This window comes from Calonectris borealis, chromosome 9 (assembly GCF_964195595.1).
Source record: "Calonectris borealis chromosome 9, bCalBor7.hap1.2, whole genome shotgun sequence".
Taxonomy (NCBI): Eukaryota; Metazoa; Chordata; class Aves; order Procellariiformes; family Procellariidae; genus Calonectris; species Calonectris borealis.
In genome coordinates, this window is record NC_134320.1 from 12,684,439 (window position 1) to 12,699,302 (window position 14,864).

A 14,864-nucleotide genomic window follows, 5' to 3' on the forward strand; every position below is an offset into this window, starting at 1 on the left:
TCATATGATCATGTTCTGTAATGGGTTATAAACCAGTATCAACAACATGTAACAACTTGTTCTAGAGCAAGTTTCTGGTTGAGTGTACCACCGCTGAATTACTGACTGTTATTCAATTCTAACAGTAATTCAATTACTAACTCATTTCCCTATAAATGGTAACTCTTAGTGTTGTGAAGATTAGAGGCAAAAAGCATATGCTACGTGGTTTTGAAGACTTATTTATTCTATGTAGATTAATAATAAGGACGAATAAACAAAATAACACATAGATTACCAACTTAAGATAATTCAGAGGCAAAAATATTAAAAGGAAAACAAGGTAGTGAATTATCACATTCTGAAGCATTCAAGCTCTTTTTGAGGGTTTTGGGCATCATCTGTAATTACTATGCTTGAGAATATCAGTTTAAAGCAGTGATTGTGAACCTGTGGCACATGTAGCAGAATATGCAGTGCAGGAATCAACAGCCTGGAAACGGAAATATAACCACTACACCTCTGGCTGGTACTGCGATTGCTGTGATTCATGAGGAATGCTGCGCAGGCAGCCACAGAAGTGAAGAACAGAAAGAAAGTGGAAGGAAGATGGGAAGAGGGGAATTGTTACGGGCTGTAAGAGCTAGCTCAGGCATTGGGGGAATGGGGGAGGAACTGACATGGGTCATTTAAAGATTTCCCAAACTGAAGATTCAGTAAAGAATGGAAACATGCTAGTATTCATTACAAATTAATTGTTGTTATTTTTTTTCTTTTAGGATAAAAATGACTTGAGGAGGGCTGAATACATGCTCCAACAGGCAGATAAATTGGGCTGCAGACAGTTTGTAACTCCAGCTGATGTGGTTGCAGGCAACCCTAAACTCAATTTGGCTTTTGTTGCAAATCTCTTTAACACATATCCAGCCCTACACAAGCCTGACAATTCATCTTACGATCTCAATTTACTAGAAGGTACTCAACTTACTAAGCATACAGGAAATAAGAATATTAGTGATTTCTATTTAAGTATTCCTTCTAGGTTGTTATATAGGATCCCTGTGTGATGGTGCCTGTGTTAACACCAGCATATAGAGCTTTCTCACTAGCTTTCAATATAAGCCTCAGTAGAAGTCCCCGTTACTGTGAATATTGTTCACTTGTGCTAGCCTGACCAAAGGCTATTCCTGAATAACTTTCTATCATTAATTTGCAGTAGCAAAAACTGTCCTCTTACTCTCTTTCCAGTTTCCTGTGCTTCTTTCCATACTGTTTATATTTTAGCTGATGCACAAATTCTAGCTTTCCCCAATTTGCAAGGCTATACTCTGCAACTCTAATAGTCTTTTAAAGTACTTTTCACATGTTGTGTTTATATATATATGTGTGTGTGTGTGTGTGTATTAGTTTGTTGCCTTTTAAAACAGGAAACATTAAAAAAAAGGCTTCTGTATCAGCAACCTATATTAATCTATTGCATCAGCAACCTATATAGATCCTAGAATATCAGCAAGTTTGCACTTTAGCTGTACAATTCAGATCCCTACTGATAGATATAAAGGCATAATTGGTAGCAATCTCTGCTGTTACCTTTTCTGTGGACCAGCTAATCTAGGGTAATGAAATGGCTCCTGCCAGTGTATTTCACAGTTGTTCACTGATCTTAAAGGAATGGTGAGAATCAGGGGTGCCGCACTTGGGAGAATCATCAGCAATGTTCACACATTCCTCTGCACTGCCTACTCCTGCCTTCCTCTTACTGTTCCTATCAGGTTTCCTTTCCATCTAGGTGAGTCCATCTTCCTTTGCTCCTCTTTTTTTCATAATTTGTCTGCTCTGCTGCATCCTTCTATCACAAATCTTGTATCCCTCAGACAACTCCTGTTTCAGGCTTTCTGCTCTTCTAGTTTCAACTGGGTGCCAGCTGGGGTAGAAGTAGCAGAGCACAGGAGGTAGTCTTCCCTTTTCAGCTGTGATATCCCTAGTCACTGCAGTCCCTGCTATCCAGGACAAACGATTCAAGGAAAGGCCTGCTCTTCCTCTGCTGCAGTTTGGTTAGAAATGTATGCTCTTGGAAATGTATACAGGAGCTGTGTGGAGGTGGAATATGTTCAGTTCAACTTCTCTGTTCTGAACATAAAGTTGCAGGTGTGATTTGAAATACTGAAAACTTGGTCAAATTTAGAAGAGTTTTCATTGACATGACAAAAACCAGCTGAACTACTTTCTGAACTTTCCTAAAATATTTAGATGAGATCAAAGTCTCAGCTAAAACAGTTTGTAAAAAGTTACAATCACCTGAATGCTAGATTACAATTTTATAATGATAAATACTGGCCAAATTTAACTTACTGTTTGTAGTATATATTTTAAAGATGGATAATCATGCCAATGTTATCTGTTCAAAGGCAAGTAGACAACTCTCCTTTGCCCCCAAATAATTCCTGTGGTGTCATGTAGATCTAAATCATCGAAATAGTTATTTCAGCCAAAAGACAATGTTGTTAATGTGTTTTTCTGTTAATTTGTTTTATTTTTTTTTTCCATAAAATCCTGTGTTTTTACAGTTTTTCTCACGGTAGTGTTGTATAAAATATAAGACATTCATTTCTTTATGGTTTCATCATAGATTGTCTGTTGAAATCTGACTCATAATTTATAATGCTTTCCTATTTTGCTTCATGAAATGCAGATTTGACCCCTCCTAATGTAGGTACTGTATTTAGTACTTTTCTGTACTCCATAGAAGTGTTTATTCTGCAGTTTTTCTTCTTTCTTTTTTTTTTTTTCCTCTAGTGTTTTAATCATCTCTCCTTTTCTGGTTGATTTTTTGCATTGTTCTTGTATTTTTCTATTGCTTTAATATGTCGTCATAAGTAAAAAAGAAGAAAAAAAAACCCCACAGGTATAACATGATGCATATAAAATGGGGGCAGGACTTGCAGTACATCAAATGCCATACAGTTCTTTCTGTGGGTTTAACCAGTAGGGGTCTTCCATGAATCAAGATGTAAAGCTCTAGGCATGTGTGGGTGAGTACAGCTTTCTGAAAGTCTTCATTTTCCTGCATTAAATTCCATCTTTTCAGTGACTCTTCCACCCAAAAAGTACGATGTGGCTGTTCTCTTTGGTTTAAGACAATGAACACTACATAAATTGACATCTGCTCTCATTATGCTTAACAAGTCTGGTGATGTGCACTTGTATACAGAGCGAAATATCCCTCAGGTATACTGACATAGCAAAATGTACGTTTGATATTATCCGGGGATGGAGGGCAGAGTCCTGACCTCAGTCAATGCACGACCTTTAACTGGGTGTTGCTGTTGTTCTGAGGAACCTCTCACTTGTGGGGAAGGCAGCAGAGTTGGGAGTCTAAGTCACACAGAAAGCGGAGTTCTTGGGGGGAGGAAGAGGAGGGACTTCTGTCCACCTATATTTCCTCCAGTGTAGATTGCTGCTGCTGTTGCTTAGTCCACTGGCAGCCTTCAAGGCTGTTACCACGAGGGCGTTGACTACTCCCACTCAGGCCAGCTGAACTTAGGGTGCAAATTGCTTCTTGAGCTCTGTTGTCTTTCAGAGAGAATTGTAGATATTTGGAGCCCTTTGGATTCTTGACCCCATCCCTATGGCTACTCCCCACTGAGTTCCCTAGTATAATGATCTCAAAGAAAGAGATGGCAATAAATATAAAGGATACTACCAAATTTGCTCCTCTCTCTTTTGTGTAGCTCTGCCCCTTTTCTGCAGTTTTCCAATGATTTTGGCTATCTGCTGCACCACTCAGCAGAAGATATGCTCCTGATAGGATCGCAAGGTATATTTTGAATAAAAGAATAGAGAGAAAAAATTGGTCAGTTCTGAGCCATCTGGAAACTTATGAACACTTACAAGTTGCATGATAAAGGCATTTGTTTATTTGGCATATTAAATATAGTATGCTGGGTTCAGTTCCTGGATTCCTGCTATCCAAAAGGGTGCTGCTCAACTTGCATGCTCTTGTTCCTGCCTGGCTACTTTGGATTCTTTTGATAGTGTTAAGCATGCATTTTAAAATTCGCAGTCTGAGTGCAGTTACTGAGTATCTTTTTTTGTAGCTACGCTTTGTTTAATAAGAGTTCATTAAATAATCTTGTTACTGTCTTTGCAATGGACAAGTGTTCCTAAAAGCACTTTGCAATCAGTATTTTAGGTATTGCAAACCAGCTCAAAGTTCAGTAAGCCTAAAAACTTCAAAAAAGAAAATAGCAAAAGGGACTTGCTTCAAAATACTATAACAACCTAATTTACTGTTTATAAATGTAAATTATATATCATGCTTGTATTTTGATTGTATCTTTTTTTAATGGAAAAACGCTGATATTTTTAATAACTTTGTCATAAAATGTGATTCTTTGTTATCTTTTAAATTTTGTTGTGGGAAGAAATATGTGAAACAAAGCTGACTGCCTGAAGACCTTGCAGAATAGTATTTTTCTTTGTTTCAGCATGTATTCATCAGTGACTCTTTGGTAATTTTCACAAGTTAAATCTTTTAAACAAATACTGGTTTGAATTGCATATGAAAGACCTCATAATTTAGAAAGGAAATATAGGAGTAAGATGAATATAATCTATTCTATAAATGGAAAGGAAAGTAACTGGTAAGCTGGCTGAAACTTCTAAAATAAATTTGTTCTGTTGGAAAATGTCAATTACAGCTGAAATTACTGAATTTAAAAATTTTATAAATAAATTCTGAAGTTCAGAGCTTTTTGTATAGAAGGGGAAGAGACCTAGATTTAAATTGTAACCCTGATCTAAAAATCAATGTTCTGACATAGGTCTATTTATGGAAAAATAATATTAAAGAGGTATTCTTTCTATTCTAATGATAAATACATGTTTATACAGTAGCTCCATTTTGCAAAAACATTCATTGTTCTGTAGTCAACATAGAACCGCAGTACTAAATGAGATGGTTTTCATGCTACATAAACCTCATTAGACAAACTCAGTACCATTATCCTCTAAGGAACAAATGAAAAAAGCAAAGAAAAATCTTACTTGATTTTTACCTGTTTCAGTCCTGAAAATCTCTTCCTTCATTGTTTGGGGAGGTTTTCTCCCTCCTCAGTGTCCTTCCTGTTTTCTTAACTGTGGATTATCCGCCGAGGGGAACAAAGTGATGAGGTTATTCCAAGCTCTCATATTCAGGCTAAATATTTTCTGAAATGCTCTTCTTTGATGTAAGAGGAAACAGCTTATGCAGCACTGATATGCAGTTGGCCACAGATACATTGTTAAAATTTAGGTAATGTTGTATGTACAAAATTAATGTATTAGTGCAAACTGTAACTTTGTAGAGAAAGAGCGTCAACTTAGGAACTCATAATTACAATAGATAAAAACAACCTTCACTTTCCTGACTTAGATTGTTGGTTTTTTTTTTCCCTACTGAATTTTCTGCATTTCTCATAAGTAGAGTTGCTAGTTAAAACTGCAAGAATAACTAGCCCCCTTTGGCAGTATAAATAGCTTCACAAATTTAACCAACACAATACTGCCTTGCTGAATCTCCAGTGTTAAAAAGTAAAAAGGTGAGGTCTATTGCTTTGGGGAGGACCTTCATGAATTAATACTCGGAACTTCTATGTGGAGAGAAGTGGAGCTGTAGTTTCTGGAGTTTGATGCAATTGCAATAAGCATGTTAGTACTAACTTTTAATAAAAATATACCATTTCAAACAGATTTCAAGATACTGTTGAATGCAATTTCCACTGATTTTGGTTTTAGGAAATTATTATTAATCATCACTGTTTTTTCCATGATATATTAGGTACCTAAAATATAACCAACAAACTGTCTGTTTCTGTATTTATCAAGTCGTATTTAAACAGAAAAATGTAGTCTGATAGTACTCCCTGTAGTGTCTCTGGCCTTGTGCCCAGAACTGAGGAACTCTGAATTTGATAGGATTGCCTCGACTTACTGGCCAGTAGAGACTACTACTAGGGAAAGGATGAACTCTTTTTTTCTTTTTTTTTTTTTTTTTGGTTGGTGTTTTTTTGTTTGGGGGCGGAGGGGATTGGGGGTGGTGGGGGTGTAAGAATCATTTAAACATTGCTTATTAAAGTGTTTTCTCCAATAATTTATATAGAATTGTATTTCTCACCATAGGAGAAAGTAAGGAAGAAAGGACTTTCAGAAACTGGATGAATTCACTGGGTGTAAGCCCATATGTTAATCATTTATACAGGTAAGGCTTTTTTTAAAAACAATAATTTGATTTCCTTTAGATGACAGGGGAAGAAAGAAGAACAGAAGAAGAAAGGGAAGTTGTATTTCTACTAGAACGGTGATTTCCAGGTTTCCACACAGTGTGAAAGGAACTTCAAAACTGGCCTGTAGAACCGCATTAAGCAGTATCTGACTCAGACATTCCACTCAGGATCTAGAAATACTAGAAAACCTAAAAAGTTTTTATGTGCTCCCCTCACTCACTTGTACTTTGAATTACGTTTTTTTTTTAAACGTTGAGGTAATTGTGTTTTATAATGCATGATTTTTATTTTCTCTCATGACAGATGAAATGATTGCAAACCTATTAAAACAGTAATGTAATTCTAAACTGTAAGAGAGGATAGATGTCTGCTGAGTAGACTGTAAGAATCTGTGCAGTGTGGTATCTCTCAAAACAAAGGGCTTTTTAGCATGCTTTTTAGATGCTTCTGATCACTTTCAAATTGTGCCAGCAGTTGATTCAAATCCTATCAATAAAAGATAGGATATAGGGAGCAATTTGGAACATCTGCTTGCATGTATACTTGCTGTTAGGTCTCATTGTTTCTGTTTTCTGACCTCTGTAAAGCGATACTATCTGTAGCTAGCTTAATGTGGAGAATTTCATTTAGCAAGTAGCTGAAGGGGATTATCAGGAATGCAATTTATAATGGGAAAATAACATTTTTCCTAATATTCTTTTTTCACAAGATAAGTATATTAGTTTTGATTAGTCTTCAGCAAAATACATCTGTAAGTGCAGATAAAGCATGAGTATTTAATATTTTGGAAAGTTCTGAGGAAACTAAAACTAGATCAATAAATGAAACTCTTTAGCTACATGTTTTATCTATGCCTACTCTAGAAAGCAATTATTTAATTAAAGTTGGAAGACAGTGGCTGTGCTTACTTCACTGAGATTTGTGAAAATAATGAAATTAAATATGCAATTTAATGTAAATGATTGCAGAAATCAAGCAATAGGCTATAGCCTAGTTTCTCCACAGAACGACACAAATTTTTATTTATGTGACTGAAATTTTTCAGCAGCTTAATTACACTTCGAGAAGTTTCAAGGACTTAACATTTGCATTGTGAATATGAGCTTTTGTACTTAAAAACATTGTTTTATTCTGGTTTAGTGACCTCTCTGATGCTTTAATAATCTTCCAATTGTATGATATGACTTGTGTGCCGGTTGACTGGAACCACATCAACAAACCTCCTTATCCATTACTCGGTGGTAATATGAAAAAGGTGGGTAGATACTCTCTAATATAGTCCAGTTTCACTGTCTCCCATTGTGCTGTTTGTACTAATGTGGGTTGTCTAGATTTGCATGCTACTGAGACAGTTCTGGCAAAAAAAAAAAAAAAAAAAAAAAAAGGAAAAAAAAATCTTCCAGATATTATCCTAAGGAGTAAATAGCAGTTATAGCATATATCACTTTAGTTTCTAAATGTGGACACCTTTTGACAATATTTAATTTAGGGTCTAATTAGGGTATATAAGTAAGTAAAAGTTTCAGGTCTGACACAGCTACCGTTGCCTGATACTCTTATACCGTGAGGTGTTTCCTCACAGAGCAGTTTTATATGCTGCCAGGAGAATTTGTGCAAGACTTGAGGAATTCAGGCTTTCAGTTAGTTTTGTGATCATTATGAAGACAGAAATGTAGAGGAAAAAAAATTACTCTCTCTTTAAGAACAACACATTTCAATATTTTTCCAAATTCAGTTTTGATGTAAGCATATATTAATTCATTAACTTTAGTGGAAGTGAACTTGATTTTCTCAAGTGTGAAAAAAGGTTATCATTGGAATCTTGCATACTTGCATTTGTAGTAAAAACTGTTTTATTTTAATCACAGTGTAGAAAGGCTAGAAATCTTTCTCTAGCTCCAAATCTCACCATAGGTAACAGTAAGTCAAAGTAATTCAAAATACACATAGGTAATAGGTCTGTATTATAGAAATATTAAAGTGTTTTCATTATTTGCACACATTTATTTTTAGATTGAGAATTGCAATTATGCAGTAGAACTTGGGAAGACAAAAGCCAAATTCTCACTGGTTGGTATTGCTGGACACGATCTAAATGAGGGTAATCCAACCCTGACTTTGGCTTTGGTGTGGCAGCTGATGAGAAGGTAAGTTAGGCACAGTATATGATAGATGTGTATGTATATGTATCTGTGCATGTGTGTGTATATGTCCCTCTGTATATCAAGGCAAATTAAAGCTAGTGTTCTGTTCACCCAAGAGGTATTTTAGAGAGCCACCTCTAAATATCCCTCTTCTCTAAGATAAACTTTTATACATTTTTTGTAGTTTTCCGTACTGTGTAGTGATTGAAGCCACAATAGTGTGTATGTGTATACATTCATTTATAGACAATTAAAACCCTATATTCTAAAAACTGTGATTAAAATTATAAATCAGCAGCAAGTAAAAAGAGCACAACTTATTTCATGTTGATTCCATGTATCTTTCCATAAGTAGAGAGTAATTTAAATATTTGTAAAATCAAAAAAGAAAGATAATAGGAAGAGGTGATGTATGCTAGAGAAGTTAAAATGAGAAGAAATTTTAGGCCATCTCAGCTATAATAGTGTAACTATTGTAAAATCAAAATTTTGTTAGTGCACTGAGCAGGAAAAAAAAATATTATAAATTGATTTCAATAGAGAGTATTTTATTGCAAATATTTTCCACAAGTTAATTTTCTTACACCTACCCCAAAACACTCAATGCTTTTTGTTTCTCAGACTTGCGATTCAGTGACTTGGATGGTAGGGAGCCATTTAAGCGTATAAAGTAAAATTAGTTATGATGTGCTGAATAAAACAAATATATGAAGAAGCTGTAACAGTGAATATTATGAGGTTTGGGATGTTATTTTATTCTTCCAACAACCAAAAAAGTGGTTTAAAGTACTAAGTAGTTTATAAGGTAAGGGTACCTTAGGAGGATGAGTACGTGGCATTGTTACTGTGCTGAAATAATATTTTACTTTTGCTTGTAGCTTGATACTGTTAGCAGAGTTGAGTTCTACCACTCACTTTAACTCAGACTCTTATTTTCTTTATTAAAGGTATACTTTGAAGGTACTATCAGACCTTGGAGAGGGAGAAAAAGTAAATGATGAAATTATTATTAAGTGGGTGAATCAGACACTTGCAAAAGCAAATAAGAAAACTTCAATTACAAGTTTCAAGGTAATCAAATTAACATACTTTTCTTCTTTCAGATATAATCAGATCTGTTAACAATTTGGCTTTAACAGTGGCTCTCCCATCAGCTAGCATAGTTGTGTAAGGAAATATTTCTTAGAGTCCATGAATCCTCAAAAGTATTTTACAAGTCTATTAATGAGAAACAAAAAGAAATTATAACTGCTGCTGTAAGATTCAAAACAAAACAAAAAAACCCTAACAAAAAAAAAGGCTTAACTTTCAAAGTCAACTTCTGTCTGAAGTTACCAATGTTTTGGCATGGCATGTCATATACCTTCGAAATTTTTGGATATAGGCACTCTCATGCTTGTACACACCTGAAGAACAATTTTGGAAGTACTGGGTTGGAGGGGCGGAGATCACCATTTTTAATAACAGCTGGTCAAAAAGATGTACTCGTGCATGATAGAGCCAGGAGAGGGAGCCCAAGTTAACCAGCGACATCTTTAGTCTTCATTGGCACTGCTGATGTGCAGCAGACCTGTACAAAATAGGAGTTTTTCCCATTCAGCAAATATGAACAAATTGATTTCACATTTTTAAAGTGTTAAACACGAAAGAAGTCGTATGTATGTCAGGTGTGTCATGCTGTGTGAGTCTCATTCTTTAGAAATGGTAGATTAATAATTGCACTTGCGTGCAAATATAACATTCTTATACAGGTTCATTGTATACTCTGAAACAGTTATGTCTGTGGTTCAAACACAGGAACATAAGAACCTAGGAAGTTAAATATTTGACAGCTCACTGTGTTATGAAATTGAATTAGGTAAGCATTAGGCAAAAGGTAATATCAAGTAATTTTATAGAACAAAATATTTAATTTTTACTCTAGAAGGTAACTTAGGTCTTCATCTTCTTAAGAGATTGCTCTTTCTCTTTTTTCTACATAAATTGTAATAATGGTGGTATAAATAAGTTGAAAGTACAAAGAGAATCTGTCCAAACATCTTGCTTTTGGTATGCCTGTGGTTTTTGGGGGGCATTCGTTGTGTTTTTAAGGTAATTCAACTGATGGTAGACCAATAAAGATAAGGATGTAAAATGACATTATTCAGTATACCTTTTTTTACTACTGATTTTTGACAACATTCACATATATATTGTCTTTCACAATTTGAATTTTTGTCTGTATTTTGGAGTTATTGCAGCAAGCAGATTGTGTAGCAGAGAAAGCAGAGATCCCTGATATTTATTGTGGACTGTGAAAGCAAAGTTCTATTGAATAGCCATTAGTTCAAACAGTAAAAATTACAAAGGTGTGTTTTCGGCTTACGGTCTTGGGGAGATACCCCATGCATTCAATGCCTTCAAGCAGGTTTATATTACTATTTTTAAATGTATAGTTAGCGTGGTGGCTCTATGGGACTTCACTGAATTTGAAATCGTAGTTCTGACCTGGTGGTGAAGGCAGCCGTGTCACGTGGCTTACGTGCTGAGCCCCTGCAGGAACCGAGCCAGCCTCACTGACACTGTCTGCTGAGTGTTCGTTTGACATCATCAGCTGCTTATCTGCCTTAACAGTTGGGAAGAAATAATTGCAGCAACAGCACTTGCTGTTTTTAGAATAGAAAACACGTCTGTTTATTAAATACAAAATACAGACTGCTCGTACTAGCTCAGAATACCATCCGAGTTGCAAAATATAAAAAGAGTGAGCCATAAACTACTGCAGAAAATAGTTCCATAACAAGAAAAGGAGAAAAATAACAGTAGTTGGGGAATGTAAATACCTTTTTGTTGTCTTGAAAGCCTGGTCTTTGGACTTCTTTCAAAGTTCCCTTCCTTCCTTAGGGAGGGAAGTTTCTTTCATTAAATAAATTTAAACCATTTGTGTAATAATAATATCAACCCTGAGTGTGAACCTTATCATTTTTGATTGCGGAAAAGAACATTAGACCTCATAAAAGGGAGAAAAACCTTCATGCAATAAAGTAACATGCTGCTATCTTTCAATAGGTATGTAAGATGTGCTGTAGGGTTTTTTGCATTGTGAAAACAGAATAATCAAAGCAAATTCCTTATACTAATCTTTTGAGTCTTTTCTTTCAGGACAAATCAATTAGCACTAGTTTACCTGTCCTAGATTTAATAGATGCTATTGCACCAAAAGCAGTTCGTCCAGAAATGGTCAAGAGAGAAGATCTTTCTTACCAAGACAAATTGAATAATGCTAAGTAAGTTTTAAACGAATGCTTTGTATTTTCCTAAAGTGCAGGAAATGCATGCATTCATGGTGTAATGAATGATTTTCTGATTTGTTAAGAGAGAGATTACACTAATATTAGTTGATTTATTTCAAATAGAATATATTATAAATTCTAATATTCTAAAGCTATTTTTCTAGCATATTTAAAATATGAACTCAAATTCACGGCTGATATGACCTACCACCACTCCACTACAATTAGTTTATTAATAGCCTGCCATAATCCATATTGGTTTTGACAAAAATAAATGCTTTGATAACCAGTAGCAAAACGTCTGCCAATACAATTGCTAATACCTGCTTTCTTCACAATAATGTCCGTTTTCTCATAGAGCGTAAATACTGACTGAACAGGTGTATCCTGATACTAAAATCTGTTGTTGTTCTTGTGAATCTTGGCACACCAGTAGATGCAAGGAAAATAACAATATTTATTTTCTCTTGTTTTCCAAGGTATGCCATTTCAGTTGCTCGAAAAATCGGTGCTTGTATATATGCTCTCCCAGATGATCTGGTTGAAGTGAAGCCAAAAATGGTGATGACAGTGTTTGCATGTTTGATGGGAAGAGGACTGAACAAAGTAAAATAATGAAGAGATGTAATGTAACTTTCTGCCATGTTAAGCACAATGAATGCCTCGCAGTTTACAGAGTTCTGAAGCTTAGTATAAAACGAGAAAATTTGTATGCACAAATATACTCATTAATTATGTTTTAATAATGTGTTTATATTAGTTAAAATTTTATTCAATTTCATAACACATTCATTATTTATGGGTAATATTGTTTTCAGAACATGTTCCTTACCAAATTAACATCAGATTTGTATTGCTTTAAAAAAACCCACACCATATCAATCAAGCTTCATTTGTTTTAGTTTCTATAGCATTGTAAGAATCTGCATCATTTTACACGTTATTTCAGGACCTATTGTGAAACACTGTTTGATTTTTGTGGGTGTTACTTACATGTAGTCATGCAAGTCTCAAGGTGCATTCCAGTCCTATTATATTACTCCTAACTGCGCAGAAGTTTTCATCCTTGCCTTACTCTTTGAGAGCCTAACTCCTGTTGAAGCCAGTGAGAGTCTTGCCATTGACTTCAATGAGAGCAAGTGAAGGCCTATGATAATGTCTGGGAACTGGTGAATATTGATAAAGCTGATGAAACCTTTTTGTGGGAATAATCTTTGGATATATGTAGTAGTTTTGTTCTGTTACTGAGCAGGAGCTTTTACAGTCTGTGTCTTAAGAAAAAACAGCAAATAGTAAGCAGAAATGTAATCATGTCATTGTTAGGTCTGCATATGCGTCAGCTTTTGCAGTTGGACGAAACATCTGACTTTTTAAAAATTTTTCATAAAATATTGTATAAGAAAACAATAAAGAGCTGGCCAGTCCAGTTTGGGGTTTCACATTAATGTATTGCATTTCCTTATAGATTGTTCCTTTGATTTTTTCCTAAAGTGTATATCATGTGTGCAGAGGTTTTGTCTAGAAAGATTGGTGCATTGTCTGGATGATACGAAGTTCATAGTTATTTTCTTATTAATTTTAAAGTAAGTATTTTTACTCCTTTCTCTGCAGCCGTAAAATTTCACCAAAGATTCTGGAGCTGGGCGTTTAATAAAGTTGTTACCAGAAGCCAAACACTAAGAAAGAAAGAAAACTAAATAAAAATGAAAGATTTTTTTTTTAAGTATGAAGCTTCTACTTTCTCTCTCAGCTCCTGAAAACAGTCCTAAGTGTAGCAAAACCCAAGAATCGTGATGAGTGAACAGTTGGACTAAGCTTTACATCTTCAGTATCTTGCACAACATATTAACAGAAAGAAGATGCATCCATTTAGTTTCTTTTATTATATAAGGGGATACTGGGAGCTGAGAGAATTAAGTGCTTGGATTTAGATCCATTTGTCTCTGTTTACTGGTTTGTATTGTCTGAATAAGAATAAATTATTGACATTTGAGAGTTATTTGGTTTCTATTCTCAGGTCCAAACAATGACCAAGTGTTGTACAGAATTTGAGTTCTTTGCCCTGATTCTGGAGACAAATCAGTCTAAATCCATGTTCAAGATAGGCTAAATCGAGGCTTACTTAGTCTCTATAGCGCAAGAATAAATGGTCTCTTCTTAGATACGCAGTTCTAAGGTACCATATTTACCTGCCTAGGCACTCAGCAACTTACTCTGTAAGGGTCAATATTTACCGCTGTGTAAACTACTGCTGTAGCGTTGTGTTCCCTTTTGGAAAAAATGTGCTACAATTATGTGGCGTATTATTATGTGTCCAGAATTATTTTAAACTTAATTTGGTTAAATTGAAATGGGGGCATTTCAGGGGCAACCATCTCATGTTTCTCAGGATAAAAGTTTGACATAGAAGCTAACTAAGAGCTACACGTTGAAGGATAAATAAGAGCTAACACCATCTGGAAGGAATTGTCTTCTGAGAATAATGTTTGTTTTAAAGAGTGCACGTGTTAACCAAACAAGATTTTTCTAAAGGAAAATCAAAAAACGGTGAGTCAGACTTTCAGCTTACATTAATCCTTACAGCTCAGCTGATGTCAGGAAAGCTATGAACTCTGGGTCTGTGCTTCCACATGCTGCAAACATACACTAAGGGACTAGGTGTTTGGTAAGTTCTTGTATCTCATGCTGGAGTAATGCACAAAAAAATTAGTTTGTGTCTGGTAGCTCATATAACTGTCTTTTTGAAGTTTAAAGACAAAATGGCATGTAATTTTAATATGAAAAGGGAAAACAAATAGTCATGATTTCTAGAAGTATTCACAGAAGAGGGAAGTGAATGAGAGTTTAACAAATACTTGGAAATGAGTGCCCTAAGCAGACACCTCCTGCAGTGCTCACGGGGCTGTACAGGGCCGCAGTTACTGTAGCAGCTGGGGTTTAAGGGAAAATGCAGAAATGGGACGATCAGGAGTTGGATGCTGGTGACGTGCTGCGGTGTGTGGTGGGAGGACGAGCTCCCTTGCGGGAAGCCCGCTAAATCCTCCTTACAGCTCCTGACGGGCGCGGGCCTCAGCTGTCGGGAGGGAAGGTAAACCGCGGAGCCGCGGTTTGCGGGTGCGGGAGGAGAGGAAGACGGGGCGGCGCCTGTGCTAGGGGTGCCTCGTCGGCCGCCCGGCCGCCACAGCCCACAGCGGCCCTCCTCCCCC

At 35.8% G+C, this 14,864-nt stretch overlaps 1 protein-coding gene across 3 annotated transcripts in view; it reads left to right on the forward strand.

Annotated features, from left to right (window-relative positions):
• The window catches only part of PLS1 (plastin 1), a 47,234-nt gene extending 33,855 nt beyond the window's left edge, over nt 1-13,379 (forward strand). For all 3 annotated transcript variants that reach the window (XM_075158298.1, XM_075158296.1, XM_075158297.1), the window contains 7 exons: nt 759-954; nt 6,139-6,217; nt 7,383-7,497; nt 8,256-8,389; nt 9,334-9,457; nt 11,528-11,652; nt 12,138-13,379. In XM_075158298.1, the coding sequence (XP_075014399.1) occupies nt 759-954; nt 6,139-6,217; nt 7,383-7,497; nt 8,256-8,389; nt 9,334-9,457; nt 11,528-11,652; nt 12,138-12,273 (909 nt within the window). In that variant the 3' untranslated portion in view covers nt 12,274-13,379. The remainder of the gene's footprint in view (nt 1-758; nt 955-6,138; nt 6,218-7,382; nt 7,498-8,255; nt 8,390-9,333; nt 9,458-11,527; nt 11,653-12,137) is intronic.
• The last annotated feature ends 1,485 nt before the right edge of the window (nt 13,380-14,864 follow it).